The sequence below is a fragment of the Crotalus tigris genome, unplaced genomic scaffold, assembly GCF_016545835.1.
Source record: "Crotalus tigris isolate CLP2741 ecotype Arizona unplaced genomic scaffold, ASM1654583v1 scf7180000024298.760630, whole genome shotgun sequence".
NCBI classification, from domain to species: domain Eukaryota; kingdom Metazoa; phylum Chordata; class Lepidosauria; order Squamata; family Viperidae; genus Crotalus; species Crotalus tigris.
This window is the reverse complement of record NW_024100471.1, coordinates 482,904-498,392: the sequence shown is the minus strand read 5'-3', so window position 1 is coordinate 498,392 and position 15,489 is coordinate 482,904. Positions and strand designations below refer to the sequence as shown.

The 15,489-nt window shown below is 60.6% G+C and overlaps 2 protein-coding genes across 3 annotated transcripts; both read right to left on the bottom strand.

The window, feature by feature from the left end:
• Positions 1–4,423: 4,423 nt before the first annotated feature.
• Positions 4,424–10,104, bottom strand: LOC120299514 (zona pellucida sperm-binding protein 4-like). Of its 2 annotated transcripts, XM_039324398.1 has the most exons (10): positions 9,979–10,104; positions 9,198–9,353; positions 8,300–8,487; positions 7,268–7,368; positions 6,673–6,800; positions 6,378–6,567; positions 5,709–5,856; positions 5,335–5,422; positions 5,124–5,237; positions 4,424–4,791 (listed from the first exon to the last, which is right to left on the bottom strand). In XM_039324398.1, exons 1-10 carry the CDS (start codon positions 10,079–10,081, stop codon positions 4,628–4,630), a joined length of 1,380 nt encoding a protein of 459 aa, XP_039180332.1. In that variant the 5' UTR covers positions 10,082–10,104; the 3' UTR covers positions 4,424–4,627. The 2 variants fall into 2 exon arrangements, with proteins under 2 accessions (XP_039180332.1, XP_039180331.1); XM_039324397.1 differs by having other exon boundaries at positions 5,124–5,422.
• A 581-nt stretch (positions 10,105–10,685) lies between these two features.
• On the bottom strand, positions 10,686–14,552 carry LOC120299535 (zona pellucida sperm-binding protein 4-like). The gene is made up of 4 exons (XM_039324433.1): positions 14,464–14,552; positions 11,936–12,057; positions 11,682–11,774; positions 10,686–10,895 (listed from the first exon to the last, which is right to left on the bottom strand). Exons 1-4 carry the CDS (start codon positions 14,519–14,521, stop codon positions 10,686–10,688), a joined length of 483 nt encoding a protein of 160 aa, XP_039180367.1. The 5' UTR covers positions 14,522–14,552.
• Between the last annotated feature and the right edge of the window lie 937 nt (positions 14,553–15,489).

Below are 15,489 nucleotides of genomic sequence, written 5' to 3'. Positions count from 1 at the left end.
CCTGTGCGAGGACGTCCACTGAGTCACCGTGCTCCGCGTGGACAGCCCGGCCTTTTCCCAGGGGGATCTGGCGTTCCGGAGGGGGAGAAGCTGGAGAGAAACCGATAACACCCACTCGAGCTTCTGCAGAGGGATCGCACGCAGCGTGTCCTGAGAGGCCGGTGCTGCAGCCAAAGTGCCAGGAGACCTCGTAAACTCTACCGGGAAAGCGACTCTTGAATTGGACGAACACCCGCGCTTCCCTCAGCCCCCCTGGAGGCGAAGTGATCCCAGGGCACGAAGGAGGAACCCGGGTATTTGTCTAGAGACTCTCACAGGGAGTGAGAGGACAAGTGAGGGGGACGCAACCAGGGTCTGTTTGCGGGTCTGCCGGTGCCCAAGTGTGCGCAGCCTCAGCCGAGGGGGCTTCAGTCCCAGAAACCCCTTGGAAGGCCAGACCTGAAACCCCTCAGGGCTCCTGGAGTGCTGAGAAAAAGTCACAAGGTCAACAAAAACAGACATGGGTGGTGCCCGCTGTTGTTGTGACTCTTGTGCCTTTCCCAGCATCTGGGCAGGCAAGACCCAGCTCCCCCCCCCCGCCCCGCTGCAAAAATCTCTGCCCCCAAGTTGGCCCCTTTCTTTGGTGACCCCTCTCTCAGGAGAGCAAATCCACCCCCCCCCCGGCAGCTTTTGCCCCCATCTGAGCTCACAGCCCTGGCATTTCAGTGCTCCCCAACACCTCTCCTTTCACACAGACTGGGTCAATCAGGTGGCAGTGCCCACCGAGGCCTCGTCCTGGAGCTCAGCACCCCCCTTTTGCAGTGGCTCTTGCTCCTGAGTTTTGGGGAGCCCCTTGATCTGCTCCCCCCTTCCTATCAGCTGAGAGGAATCAGTGGGGAGGAGTGGGGGGTGAGGCTGTTGTCATTGTCTTCCGGCCACTCCTTGGCACAGCTCACTGCCACCTCTCTTTTGAAACTGCTGCAGTATCTGCTTTGGCCCTTGTTTGTTTGTGTGCGTGTGTGTTTTGGAGGCAGCTGCCCCAATTCCACAGAAATGGGAGGAGGGAGGCCGAGCTGGCTGGGGAGAAAGCAGGCCAGCCAGATTCTGAAAGGTTGTTTACAGTTCACAGCTGGAGAACAACACAAAGAGCAGCTGGCTGCTGCCGCCTGCAGCCCAGATCTGGACTGGCGGCACCAGAGAGCAGGGGATTTCCATGGGAGACCTCTGCAAAATGTCATGTGAGGCTCTTGTGCCACCTCTGGAGTTTTCCCCAAGCCCATTTGATTCCCCCCCCCCCCGTGCTTGGGGCGGAGACCAACACAGGTCTACCACAATAACACAGAACAGAGACTCTAGCATTCTGTTGGAAAACTAAATGACGCAACCCTCCTGGACACATGCCCTACTCCTAGGAATACTGGGTTCTACCCTGCCTGCTGCCAATTTCTCTCCCCCCCGCCTGGTGTTGTGACCCCTCCAGCCTATCCCTTCCCAAGGGGTCCCTCCTCACTTCCAGCCGTCTAGCGCTTGTGACCGCAGCTGCCCTCGGAGAAAGCAATGCAAAAGAAGCGACAGCAGGATTTCTCCACCCCTGTCTGAAGGCTTTGGGGCGGGGGGAGGAGGAGTATCCTCTCCAGCAAAGCAAGCCCACTAGCTCTCCCAACTCTGCTGTAGCCCCTTCCTCTGGGGAGCAAGACACCCGAGGGGGGCACCAGCTGTGGCCTGAGCAGCATATGGCCTTCTTCCCTCCAGACACCTGGCTTCGATCTTGCTCTCCACCGGGACACCAGGCTGAAGAACCCTTGGGGGGGGGAGTGGAGAGCCACCAGGGGGCCCTTCCTCCTCTTCCTCCCCCTTGCCCTTTGGGCTGCCCCGAATAACAGCTCCTGAATGGGGTGGCTGTGGAGGAAGAGGCAAGCTCAGACGCTCCCCCTCCGGATCCGGACTGAAAACAGACCATCCTATCAATGGTTTTTCTGCTGAAATGTCTTTGAAATACACAGGTGTCATAGTTTTAAGTGGAAGGACCAGTTTATCTTTTATTTCTGGTCCTGTGGGAGGACTTTAAAGTCTGCTAGGAGGAGGAGGGGGAGCAAGAGAGGAGCCTTGGCATCGACCACACAGACCTTCCAGGTTTGGTGGCACTTCTCCACGGCTGAGGAGCCCAGGGGGGTGGGGGTGGCAGGAGGCAGGAGAGCCCGGCCGGGCACCCTGCATGCCCCCTTGCTCTGAACTGGCCCCAGGGCCCCTCGGAGCACCTCCGTTTGGCCAGGGGTTGCCAGACAGCAGCCTTTCAAGTGGGGCCCTTCCTCTCCGTGATCCTCCGTTCGGGCAGGACCGTCCAGGGAACAAGGACGCTCTCCAGAATGGGCCTCTTGTGCCTCTGGCTCTGATTCACGTGGCGTTCCCGGTGACCTGAAGCCCCCTCCCCCCAGGTCTCTGCTGGCGGGAGAGCCGTCCCAATGGAGAAAGAGGGTGCCACGGTGCCAAGCTGCATCCGGAGCCAGCCCAGGAGGGCAGCACCATGGCTGTTGGCCATGATGGGGGAGATGGGCACTAGGGCCCAAAGGCCACAGCCAAACCCTCCCCCCAGCCTCATTGGGGACAAACAGGGGCATTCATCTGTCTGTCTGTCTGTCTGTCTGTCTGTCTATCCATCTATCTATCTAATTAATTTATAGCTGCACATCTCACAAGCAGATTACCTTGTGGAACAAAACTAAAATAAATGTCTAAAATCATGATTACGAACAATTATAAACATTTTAAAAACTATAAAAACGGCTGTTCCTCCTTTGAAGAGAATTCCTCAGGAGTAAGTGAAGGTCGGTCAAGGGGGGGCACCCATTGGCAGTCTTTTGCAGGGGGTGGGGCTGGACTTCCTCTTTCAACCCCCCCCCCCCTTTGGCCACAGCCACTGACCGCCCCCTGCAGCTTCCGGGGTCCCTTCCAGGCAAACAGGCGATTCTTTCGCTCCCGCCCAGGTGGCCGCCACAAGGGGAGAGGGGGGCGCAAGGGGGACAGTTGTCACGGCACACCCCCCCCCCCCCGAAAGCTTCTCCAGCGCGGGGAACAAAGCCTGCCAACTGCGAGATCTTCGGAGTCCGGGGCGGTTTTCAGCGGCTGCGCAATGCCCGGTTTTCCCGTTGCTATAACGCCACCCCCTGCCTCTGGGCTGCGGTACCAGCCGGCTGTAGATGATCTGCCTGCTACTCTTATCATTCTGGGTTCGGGGCTGTTGGCTTTCCTAGGCTTGGGGGGCGGGAGAAGGCAAACTACGTTTCCCAGAGTTCCACGGGACAGTCACAAGGGCGCTTCCTTCCCGCCTCGCTCATTTTCCTGGCTGAAGTCGAGCGCATTGTGCGCGTGCGCTTGCGCGTGCAGGCTCCGGGGAGCGGCTTGCGCGTGCAGCCCTGGCTCCTTCTCGTATCTCCCCCTCCCACATATCTCCCCCCTCCCGGCCCGCCTCCCTCCCCCCCTTGCAGGAGCTCGCCCTCGGAGCTGCCTGCGAAAGAGGGAGGCGCGAGTCCGCTCTGCATCCAAGCCCCTTTGGCCTTTTCCGGAAGGTGGCGTCGCAGCCCTCCAGTACGGGTGGGACGGGGGGGGGCTGCTTTCCACTTAGGAGGCTGACTCCAGAGCCCCCCGCCCAAGACGCTCCCTTTCTTCATCCACGCGGGTGCGAGGTTTTGTAAACCTAAAGCTGCAATGGGGGGGGGGTGCCCTGCAAATCGTGGCTGCGGAAGGGTCGTCGAGGGCAGCCTGGTTGCGCGTGGGTCCCGTGGCGCCTCCCCTCCCACTATCGGGCTTCCTCCTTGCAGTCAGTCTAGTGGCTTCCGAGGGGCGGCGATCCCCCTCCTTGGGAAAGTGGGGGGGTCTCGTTTCCCGGGGCCCCCGGAGGCGGCAGGGACGAGTTTTCCACGGAGTCCGAGGGAGGGGGAGGAGCGGCTTCAGCACCACGGGCTCGCGCGCCTCTCCTACGCCGCTGCCGGGCTCCGGAGGGGTCGCACCGGGCGGGGGCCGCACGGCTGCAGGGTCGCGCAAGGAAGGGCCGGAGGGCCGCCCACGGAGCGTGGCTGGCGGGAGTGACTGGCCGCGCCACCGCTCCCCCTCCGAAGATGGAAAGGCTTTTCCATCCGCCTTTAACGGCGAACCCTTCTCGGCAGCCTTGAAGGAACCGAGCGAATCAGCGCAGTTCTGCTCTCGGGGATGGGAGAGGGGCGCAGTCGCTCCCTCAGGACGGCCGCCCCTCGTTGGCTCCGCTCAGCAGGCCCCTCAGAAGGCAGTTGAGCCCCGGTTCCCTTCTCTGGTCTTCCCTGGTGGGCGGGGGCGGCTGAAGAGAGCCCCAAGAGCTGCTTTCTGCCCCATCCATCTTCTCCTTCAAGAGGAGGCTGGCCTTCTTGGGCACAGGGCCAGGGATAGCAAAGCCACCTTCCAGGGAAGTGGCTGGTGCGGGAGAGAAAGGGAGGAACAAGCAGCCTCTGCACGGGGGCAAAGCAGCCTCTCCTGCAGAGGCACCCAGCGGGAGGCATCTGCTTCCCTTGAAGGGAAGGCCCATAGAGACACGGGCCGGAGACCAAGCCCCTCGCCCCTCTCCCAGCCAAAGAACCAGCGTGGCCACTGGGTTTACAAGAGCGAGTTTATTTCTCTTTCAGGCGTAGGGGGGCTCTCGGCCCTGCGGCATCTGCCCCCCATGCCTTCGGAGCAGCAGCAGCAGCACCAGCAATCCCAGGCCCAGCGCCACAACCAGCCCTGCCGCCAGACACAGCCCGTCCTCCCATCGCAGGGAGCCCTCCAGGGCAAGCGCTCCGGAACCTGTCGGGGAAAGAATGTGCCGGGCAGGGGTCTCAGATAGCCCAAGTTGAGTTGGGGGGATCTTCGCTCTGGGCAGTCTCACGCTTGGGGCACAATCTGCACAATCTGTCCTCCAAAAGGGGCTCCCGATAGGAGGAATTGGTGCTGCTGCTGAAGGTCACCGGCCAGCAGCCCACAGGGTCAAGGGTGGGAGGACACATTGTCTGGGGCCCACGGTGTCCCCCTTCATGGTGCTCGTGTGCGGACGTGTGTGGCAGAGATGTCTGGGATTCGAGACCACACGATGCAGCCAAACACGCGAGGTGACCCCCCCAGGCCTCTCCCCTCAATACCTTCCGGGCGGGAGGCCTGCACGGGGAGGCTGAAGAAGTCCACTGGCCCAGCGGAAGCAAGCATCAGCGCCTGTCCTGCCTCTGATGGAGCTCCTTCCTGGGCATCTCTCCGGCCTGGAAGAAAAGGAGGGGCATGAGCACCGCAGTGCGGTCCCCACAGCTTCTTCCCCCCACCCTCGCAGAGGGTCACCCTCCACAGCAACCAACTCACGTCTGCCCTGCAGGCCAGCCTCACAGCGGGTGGCGCAGAGCTCCTGGGCAGAGGGCACGCAGGTGGAAGCGCTGCAGTGGAAGTAGATCTGTGGGGAAGGGCGCAGAGGTCAGGGGCAGCGGGAGGGCCTTGTGCTCTCCGGGAGAGCCTCACCCCACATGCAAGGCCCACAGCTCATCGGCTGGGGGAAAACGGTCCCCCCAAAGTCTGAACTATCTCCCTTCAGGAGGAGGGGATTACGGTTCTGGGAGGGATAGGCTGTTCAGAATTAGAACTCAGGACAGGAGGAGACCTCGTCCTGCTCTGCTCTGATGTGACAACAGGACCGGAACCCTGCCAGGCAGCCCCCACCCGGGGCAGCCGCCCAAGCCTACCGGGCCGCTGAGCATGCGCCGAGAGTCCGCGCCCACAAAGGCGAAGGTCCTGACCATGAAGCGCTGGTGGTGGGAGGGGAAGGGCAGCCCCGCATCCCACTGGAGGGGCACCAGCTGGGCCTGGTAGTTGTCTCCTTGGGCGGGGCACCTGGAGGGCAGACCGGGGAGCCCGGCGTCACTGGCAGCCCCTGCCTTGGGGAGAGAACCGAGCTTCGAGTTGTGACTGCTGCAGAGGGAAACCGGGCAGAGCTGAGGGGCCGGAATTCCCACTTCCGGGCCAGGGAGGGGTTTGGGCTGCTCCCCACCATGAAGCACTTGGCAACCAGCCAATTCTGTGGGCCCCTCAATTTCTGAACCAGGGTAACGGCCACTCCTCCACCAGCAGATGGGGAGGGGGGGGCGGCAGGCTGCCCCTCCCAGACTCTGGGTCGATTCTCCTCCCAGCAAGGTAGGAAATTGGAAGCTCTGCTTCTGCCCCACTTTGGGAGAGAGATGGGCGGCATATAAATTGAAAGAAATGCTGGGCCCCACAGAATCAAGGGGGCTGGGCGGCCCAGCAGTTCTCACCGGAGGAGGCAGCCAAGCCCTCCATGGGGCCAGGCAAACCGGTTGGTCAAGGCCCATTCCCCCCCAGGCCTGCCCCCCTCCCCCCAGATCCAAGTCACAGACCCATTCTGCAGAAGGGGCCACTGAGGTGCCCGGCGGGGGCTGGTGCCCGGAGTGGCCCAACATTCGTGGAGGAGCAGAACCAGCGCCGGGTCCCTAATTCCGAGGAGCCGGACCTCAAGGTGAATGGGGTCACGCAGGAGCTTCGCCACGGGGAAGTCCAGAGTCCCGTAGAAGGAGGAGTAGGTCTCGTCTGCGGAGGAGGGAGGGAGGGAGGAGGCCTCTGAAGTGGGACTGCCCCAGAGGGACACAGCAGGCAGGCTCTCCTCGGGGGGGGGGCGGCTCCCAAGGCACCCACCTCGAGCGACCCGCATGTCCATGGCGAGGCCCCCCCGCTGGGTGATGGCAGCCGGAGGAGGAGGGGTCGCCACCAGGACACTCACAGGGAGGGGCTCCTGGGCAGAGTAGCTGCAGCGGATGGTCAGTCTGCAAGAGAGCCCGGGGGTGTGTGAGGGGGGGCTTTTCTTAGCTCCTCCTCTGGCTGGGGCTTGTGCGGCCGGTGCTGCCGGATCCCCTGGGGGGCACCAGTGAAACCATGGAGGCAGAAGGTACCCCTGAGGTCATCAAGGCCCACCCCCTTCTCTGCCTGGGGGGAGGCAGCAAGCAGAGGCAGGAGGAGGCCCAGGGCTGCCCAGCCTGCTGGCCTGAGGTCCCGTCCACCTTCCTGGGAGGGGGCCAAGCACCAGGGCTCCGAGGGCCAGGCAGGCAGGCAGGCAGGCAGGGGGCCTCCAGAGGCAGTTGCCTCTTCTCCAGAGCTAGTTTTTGGCGACCTTCCGTAAGTGAAAGACTGGGCCCCCCCTCCATCTCAGGGGTGGGGGTCTTGGCCCTGGCCCTCTGGCTCCCCCCCTTCCTTCCCCTCTCCCAGCCTCCTGCTGGCCAGGAGGGACCTTCACCTGAAGAAGCCGCTGTCCCGGGTGACGGAGCCTGAAGAGGTGTGGAGGGTCCATCTCTCTGCCCAGAGCTCATTCTCGTAAATCTGCTGGCCTCCCGCCTCCTGGCAGAGAAAGGGCTGGCTGAGGGGAGGCCTTCCCTCCCTCCCTCCGTTCCCTCCCTCCCTCCCTCCCTTCCTTCCTTCCCTTCTCCCTCCCTCCCTTTCCTCCCTTTCCTTCCTTCCTTCCTTCCTTCCTTCCTTCCTTCCTTCCTTCCTTCCTTCCTTCCTTCCTTCCTTCCCTTCTCCCTCCCTTCCCTTCCCTTCTCTCCTCCCCCTCCCCTTCCTTCCTTCCTTCCTTCCTTCCTTCCTTCCTTCCTTCCTTCCTTCCTTCCTTCCTTCCTTCCTTCCTTCCTTCCTTCTCTTCCCTTCTCCCTTCCTTCCTTCCCTTCCCTTCCCTTCTCCCTCCCTCCCTTCCCTCCCCTTCTTTCCTTCCTTCCCTTCTCCCTCCCTCCCTTCCCTTCTCCATCCCTCCCTCCCTCCCTCCCTTTCCTCCCCTTCCTTCCTTCCTTCCTTCCTTCCTTCCTTCCTTCCTTCCTTCCTTCCTTCCTTCCTTCCTTCTCTTCCCTTCTCCCTTCCTTCCCTTCCCTTCCCTTCCCTTCTCCCTCCCTCCCCTTCCTTCTCTTCCCTTCCCTTCCCTTCCCTTCTGCTCTAGGGCCTGTTTTTATGGGGGGGGGGCCCTTCAGGCAGACATTTGCAGGTGTGGAAAATGGTTAAACATTTTGGAGCAATGTTAATGGGGGGAGGGGAGCTTCCCTGGCCTGCAAGGAAGGCAGACTAACTATTTTAAACTACAGTATAATTCTTCTTCTCTCTTTGACCCGTCCATTTTAACACTCAAAGAGGAACCGGGGCCCAGCCATCATGGAGAAGCCGCGAGACCCCCGGGGTCCAACCTCTCTCAGCCCCGGGAGTAGGCTTGGTGACCCCCAGCCAGCCAGCCTCTGCCAGGCCCCCCACCTCACAGGGCTGTTGTTGTCACACCCTCCCCACTGACCTTGAAGATCGTCCCACACGCGGAAAGCGGAAAGTTGAACACGACAAATGCTTCGTTCCTGAGCAGGGGGCCACAGGGCCGCCCCCGAGGGCCCAGCAGGTGCAATGAGTCCAAGCGCAGGGGCGGCACAACGGCGTCTCTGGAGACGGCCAGGGAGAAGGAGCCCTCCGGGGTGCAGCGAGCCGTCACTGTGCAGGGGGGGAGGGGTCTGCTGGGTCAAAGTTAAGGGTGCCCCCTTTCCTCCCAACCCTGGCCTAGAAGGGCCGTGGGCAGGACAGAGGCACCCCCCCAAAAGACAGAGGGAAGCCAGCCATGGGGTCTCCCCCCCCAATCACCCGGGTGGGTCAGGTCCTCCCTGCTCGCCCACTCTGCTTCTCTTGGGACGGCTTTGCCTCCTCAGAGCCCCTTCCTCATCCTGGGCATGGCAGGGGGTGATCAGAGGGTGCCTTCCCAGGAGGGGAGTGCCCCCCACCCCCAATGCCGAGGGAATAGAAGCCCACTGACCCCTCCCCTACCTTCAGAAGGAGGGCCCATTCAGCTCTGCTTTCCGCTTACCAGCCACCGTTTGGGGACCCTCAGAACAGCTCAATAGAGGGAAAAAACTGGGGCTGCCAAGCCCCCCCAGACAGACTCGCCTTTTCTTGGAGCAGCCATGCAGAGCAGCCAAGCCCTCCCCAGACGGGTCCAAAGGCGCCAGATGGCAGAACCAGCGGCAGCGGCTCCCATGTGACTCAGACCAGAAGGCGGTGACTCACCCCAAGCCCCCCAAAATAGACGTGGGGGTCCGCAAAGGGACTTGGGGGCACAGAGACTCCCAGGAGCCCTTCTCTGGCCAAGCGAGTCCCCCCGCCTCCCTCCCTCCCTCCCTCCCTCTGGCCCCGGGGGTCTGCCGGCTCACCTGCCTTGCCGTAGTAGCAGGGGATCACCCTGTCCTGGGGGTCGAAGCAGCAGCCCAAGTGGGAGCAGCGGCCATGGCTGAGCCGATGGGAGCTGCAGGGAAGGCGGTCCGCCAGCTGCACCGCTGAGCACCGACTGGGGCTGGGGGGGTCCAGGACTGGGGGGGGGAGAGGGCAGCCGTGGGGCACCCACAGCAAACTCACAACTGCTCAGGAGGACCCCAGGCCCTCTCTGCAGAGGCCAGCCTGAGCTCAGGACAGGCCCCTGGGGACCCCCAAGCAGTCTGGCTGGCTGTTGCCCTCCTCCCAGCTTGGCATCCCACATCTGACAGCTGCTGGTGGGCCTTTTGTAGCCTTCCCCAGTAGACTCCTGAGCCCGCCCCAATGGCTGCACCCCTTGGGGAGGCTGTGCTGCTGAGCCCCCCTCCCAACGTCCCTGGGCTGCGTTGGGAAGTGCTCCTTGGGGGACCCTGCCGGGGGCTCGCCCAGGGCCCCCAACCTTCCTTGCTCAAAGCCAAAAAGGGCCCCTAGCTGAAGGGAACACAGAGGCTGGGTCAGTGAGGCCCCAGAGCCCAGCCCCAGGGGCCCCAGGAAAGAGCAGGGAGACCCCAGAGTGGAGACCGGCCGGGCCAGGAGCAACCAGGCTGAGCCTCTCGGGAACCGCCTCGTTTGTGTCCTGGAGGGACCCTGAGCCAGCACCCTGATTTCTCACGGTGGGTTTGAATTTGGGGTTCCTCGGAGGCGGGAGACCCTCCCAGCACCCCTGGCTGCCTCAGCACCCACCTCCAGGCAGCCCCACTGCAGCCTGCGGCTCCCACCCCATCTCAGCGGGGGCTGGCTTGGCACTAGAAGCCATCAGGAGTGCCAGGAGTGTGAGGGAAGCCATGTCAGCCGCATCTGCCTGGCAGGAGGCAGGGAGGGGTCTGGGCCCCTCCAGTTGCCAGGGCCAGGGTGGGCTTCTCCCACGTCAACAGCACCTCTTTGTGACCTCACCTCCCCTCCTGGCCTGCAGCAGCTTTGGGCACAAGGGCAGTGGGGCAGGAAGCTCCTGGGGGCCCCTTCCACTCAAGAGACCAGGAGGGAGCCCCCCTCCCTCACTGGCTGCAGGCGGGCCATCCCTGGCTTGCATCCACGGGAGCCTGGCCTCTCCCCACGGGGGGGGGGTGTCAGCAGCCCTGGCCTCTGAGGAAGCCAGTCTTCCTCACCACTCTCCCCAGGGGTGACCAGGGCAGAAGTGGGGTCTTCCCCCTTTGGTCTGGGCTTTAAGGGAACAACACGCAACCCCATTGTTGAAGCATTATAAGAGGATTCTGCTTAGAACAGGGGTCTTTAAACTTGGCCCTTTGATGATTTGTGGACTTCATCTCCCAGAATTCCTCAGCCAGGCACAAGTCATCAAAGGGCCAAGTTTGAAGACCCCTGGCTTAGAAACTGCACAGCCCCCTCAAGCGGAGGAACATCCCAGGGGCAGCCCCCACCCCCAAATGCTGTCATTTCAGCTGGTGGCTAATGCACTGGAGCAGCACGTGGCCCTGAAGATGGGGAACTACAGGGGCCCCCACCCCGCAGTCCCCACGGAAAAGCCCCCCCCCTCGACTACCTAAACGTGGCTCTGGGCACCTCAGCTCCTCCTTGTAGGTGGTCTTCCGTCCATCCGGCCTGACGCCTTCGATCTGTACAGTGGTCCGATAGTTCCTGTCCTGGTGGAGGGGGAGGAACCTGCAGTCACCTCAGCCCACCTAAAAACTTCTCCTGCCCCCCCCCGCCTTTGGGGTCACAGCGCTGGCTTGGGGGAGCCTTCCTGGGGCCAATGAGGGGGCCTCACTCTGTCCACCAAGGATGTCCTGGAGTTCTTTCAGATCCTGAAATCTCCTTTCTGGGGGGTCCAGAAGGCATCCTGAGCACCCCAGGCAGAGGTTGCGACAAAGGGCAGCCCAGCAGGTAGTTCCACTGGTTAATTGTCCTCACTGTCAGGAAATTTATCCTTAATTCTTCTCTCCTTGATTAGTTTCCATCCGTTGCTTCTTGTCCTGCCTACCGGTGCATTGGAGAATAGCTTTGACTCCCACTTCTTTGGGGCAGCCCCTGAGATACTAGAAGACTGCTATCCTGTCCCCCCTTGTCCTTCTCTTCATTAAACTAGACATCCCCAATTCCAGCAACCGTTCTTTATATGTTTTAGCCTCCAGTCCCCTGATCATCTTTGTTGCTCTTCTCTGCACTCTTTCCAGAGTCTCAACATCTTTTTTACATCGTGGTGACCAAAACTGGATGCAAGATTCCAGGTGTGGCCTTACCTAGGCCTTGTAAAGTGGTAGTAACAGTTCAGGTGATCTTGATTCTGTCCCTCTGCTAATGAAGCCCAGGATGTTTTGGCGACTGCTGCACACGGCTGGCTCCTATTCAAGGGATCCTCTGCTGGGACTCCGAGATCCCTCTTGCAATCAATGCAGCCCACAGCTCCGTCGGTCTTCCCTGCATCCTGCCCAGCGCCCAAGGTGCCACTTCAATCTCCCCTGGTCAGCAGGTCCAATGGCCAGGGGCCAGGGCTGCCTGGATGGACTGTCTGGGATTCTGGGCTGTGGGGAAGAGCCGTCACAGCAGGCCGGAAGAGTTGGGCGTGGCAGCCCTGCCAAGGTTTCTGCCCTCCCTGGGCAGTGCAGGGTGTAGCTGGGTGGGAAGAGGGGGCCAGCGGAGCCCACTCCCCCCTCTCCCCTCGTGCCACGAGCCTGATTCTTACCTGCACCTGGGTGTAGCATCCATCAAAGGCCGTCTCTACTGCCACGGAGCCATCTGGCTGAGAGGTCACTGATATCCCACAGGCGGAGTCATTCCTCAGCAGGCGGGGGGTCCCGGCGGGATCTGGGGGGTGAAGAGGAGGCAGAGTGGCAGAACTGAGAGCCTGGGCCCCTCCCATCAGCCCTGCAAGGCGGGCCAGGTCAGGAGCAGAGGTGGTCTGGGGACCCCGGCGACAGGGGCAGCAGCTGGAAAGCCCGATCCGTTTTATTTATTTATTTATTTAATTTATGAGACTTATATATCGCTTTAAGTGCAAGCACTCTCTAAGCGGTGTACACCAGTAAGCAATGTATATATATATATTTACATTGCCCCCAACAATCTGGGTCCTCATTTGACCTACCCCGGAAGGATGGAAGGCTGAGCCAACCTTGAGCCGGTGAGATTTGAACCGCTGACCTGCTGAACACAGTCAGCTAAAGTGGCCTGCAGTACTGCACGCTAACTGCTGCGCCACCTCGGCTCAGTTTTCCCTGCCAGCCTCTTAAAGTGCTTTCCCCAACCCTGGGAATATTATCCAAAATTAGGTAAAAGTGGATTTTCTTTGGGCAATGACACATGGCTCCATTATGCATCACAACAGGGACGTTTAAACGGGCTGGCCAGGGGTCCTAAAATATATTCTCCCCATTCTAAGAGTACGAATGCTACTCTCCCAAAGTATTCCCAGGGAAGACAAAAATCCATGGAAATTACTGATGGTTTACTTATTTATTTAGCATACGGCATATCATACGTGGACTTGCAATGACTATTTTGTTACTATTAGTAACAAAAATTAATAATGGTAATTTGTTGAGATGACATAAAGATCATTCAGTCAGATTGTTTCTGCAATACAGGTATAGTCCTCCAGTTACAACTGCGTGTTTGGTGACCATTCCAAGTTACGACGGTGCTGAAGGGAAGCACCCAGCCCTCAATAAGACTTTCTGAAGAGCAGCTGGGGAGCCCCGGCTTAAAGGGTTCGGGGGCATCCCTTGAAGCGTCTTGCTGGCGTCTCTTCCCCCCCAGTTGCGTTTGGGCAGCTGCAGCCCCCAGACTCAGGGCCACCTACACCCCCCTTTGTTTATTTCTATCCACAATGGCCTCTTGCGCCCCCCCAACCCCCTTGACTTGGCAGGAGGGGGGAAATCTCCAGAAGCCTTGGCCCCTTCTCAAGGACAGTGTGGTTGTGGCCAATCTCAGCCAGCTGCATCCGCACCACCGCACCATCTGAAATTGGAAGGAAGGCGAAACCTATCCCGCATTTTGATCTGCCTTAATTTGGAAGACCCCCTCCCGCAAGCCGTTATTTCTGCAAACCATAGTCTAGGGCACGAAGGTTAGCGTGATCAGCACACGGCTGGCAAGAAACAAAAACGGCCCCCGGATTGTGAAGGAGTGGGAGAAAACCTGCCCATCTGGTTTGGGGTGGGGAACCTTGGCCCTGTTGTGACATGTGGACTTGAACTCACAGCATCGCTGGCTGAGGAATTCTGGGAATGGAAGTCCACATGTCATCAAAGGGCCAAGTTTGAAGACCCCTGACCCAGATGGGCAGGTTTTCTCTGGCTGCTGCTGCTGTCCTCGCCATCCCCCCTTTGCTTATAAGTGGGGAGCGGACCCCAGGCCTCCTCAGGCTGCCTGCCCTAGGAAAGCCCAGCTGAGCCTGTGCGCGGGGGGGGGGGAAGCTGCCAAGACCCCCAGCCCTGTTTGGCCTGGGGCTTCCTCAAGCAAGAGCCTCTCCCCCGCCTTACGGGAAAACCAGAGAGAGCAGGCGACTTGTGAGAATACACATGTACAAGCCCCTCCCAACGCATAAGAGAGTCAGATCTGCACAAGCAGACTGTGGTTCCAATAAAGGGGAATCTTGGCAGCTCAGGGCTGAACCGAGGGGTCCCTGGTGCTCTCCCAGTCAGTCTGTTTCCTTGCAGACCTCCCATGACCCAAATTAGATAACATCATCAGTGCAGTCAGGAGTGGAGTTTTTCCGTTATGTAACCCCAAGGACGGACACACACACAAAGGACATCCCCCCCCCCGGGACTTTTTGTCTTCCTTCCGCCCTACTGCTCAGGGACAATCTTCCTGCAAAAATCAGACTTTAAAAAATATCAGCAGAAAAGTTTCAGAATATGCAAAAGCTGCCAGTTAAGAACATTTAAATGATAGATGCCAACAATATTTTTAATGTTTAAAACAGTTGCAAAAGGTCGCCTGGCACCTTGGTTGGTCAACTGCCTTAAAGGAGCAAAAGGCCCCAGTGAGGGAGGGGGCAGAAGAGCAGCTTTGCCCCCAGAAGTGCCCAGGGTGAGCACAGCTACTTGGGCAGAGGAAGCCCCCCCCTCCCACCAGCCCCCTCCTCCCCAAGCTGGCGCAAGGCCAACTTCCCTGCCCACAGCTGGGAGGGCTCAGAAGGCTCCCCCCCACTCAGCCCCCCCTTATTCCTTGGGGCTCAGTCCCGTCTCGAGGCTCTGTGCCACTGACCAAGAAGCCGGATGACCGAGGAAGCCACTCTGGCCCTGGGCGTCAGCAGGATCCGCATGCGGCCCCCCTGGCAGCTCTGCAAAGCAGCCCCCCAGAAGCCTGCCTCCTGGCACAGGCCCACCTGCAAGGCCCAGGAGAGGAGGAGGAGGACGAGCACCGCAAGAGCCATCCGGAGTCAAAAGGGAGGGTGTCACTTCCTCCCCAGCTAGGCTTCCAGGTGCTGACAAGTGGCTAGTCCTCAAAGAGGTTTTTATAGCCCTGGGGGAGATTGGAAGTCCCAAGCACCTGGGAGGGAGGGAGGAGGGGGAGGGCTGTGCTGCAGATCAAGGCTGCAGTCCCTTTGCAGGGAGACTGGGAGTCCGGGAACGGCGAGGGGGGGGGTGAGGAGGAGCTAGGAGGGCCAGCCATCCCCTCTCGCAGCCCCCCTCCCGCGGTTCTTCTCTTGATTGCCTGACGTTGGCTTTATAGCTCGCTTAGTGGCGGGGCGGGATTCTTTTATTGACCGAAAAGTACTCTGTACTAGTCCGAGAGAAAAAAAGCTCCCTGCACGAAAGACAGTCTGTGCGTAGCCAGGAGCAACCTTTCTGCAAACGGTGTTTCGAGTGGGCACAACCTTAGTTGTTCTCGGGGAAAACACTCTGTGCATGTTCAGAGGGAAAAGGCTTTGCACAGGGTCTCCCCATCCCGGGCGGAGACCGGGAGGAGAGGTCTCTCCCTGAGGTTACAATCGCCCCAGGGGACCCAAGCCGGGGCAGGGGGATTTACTGCAGGCCCCAGGGGGAAACTCTGCACATGCACAGAGGGAGCCCTCCGATCCAGATCCCTCCTCCAAACGGGAAAAAGGCACCGCAGACGCGCTCCTTCTTTCGGAATCCGCAGAGAGCCCTCGACAGCGACACCAGCAACTCAGTCCTTTTGTGCGCTTCCCCGCTTCCCCGCCGGGACTCCCCAACATCAGCACCGCGCTCTGCCCGCGCTCAGAGGCGCGCTTCGCTCCCCCCCACCGCGACCTTACACCGCCCTGCC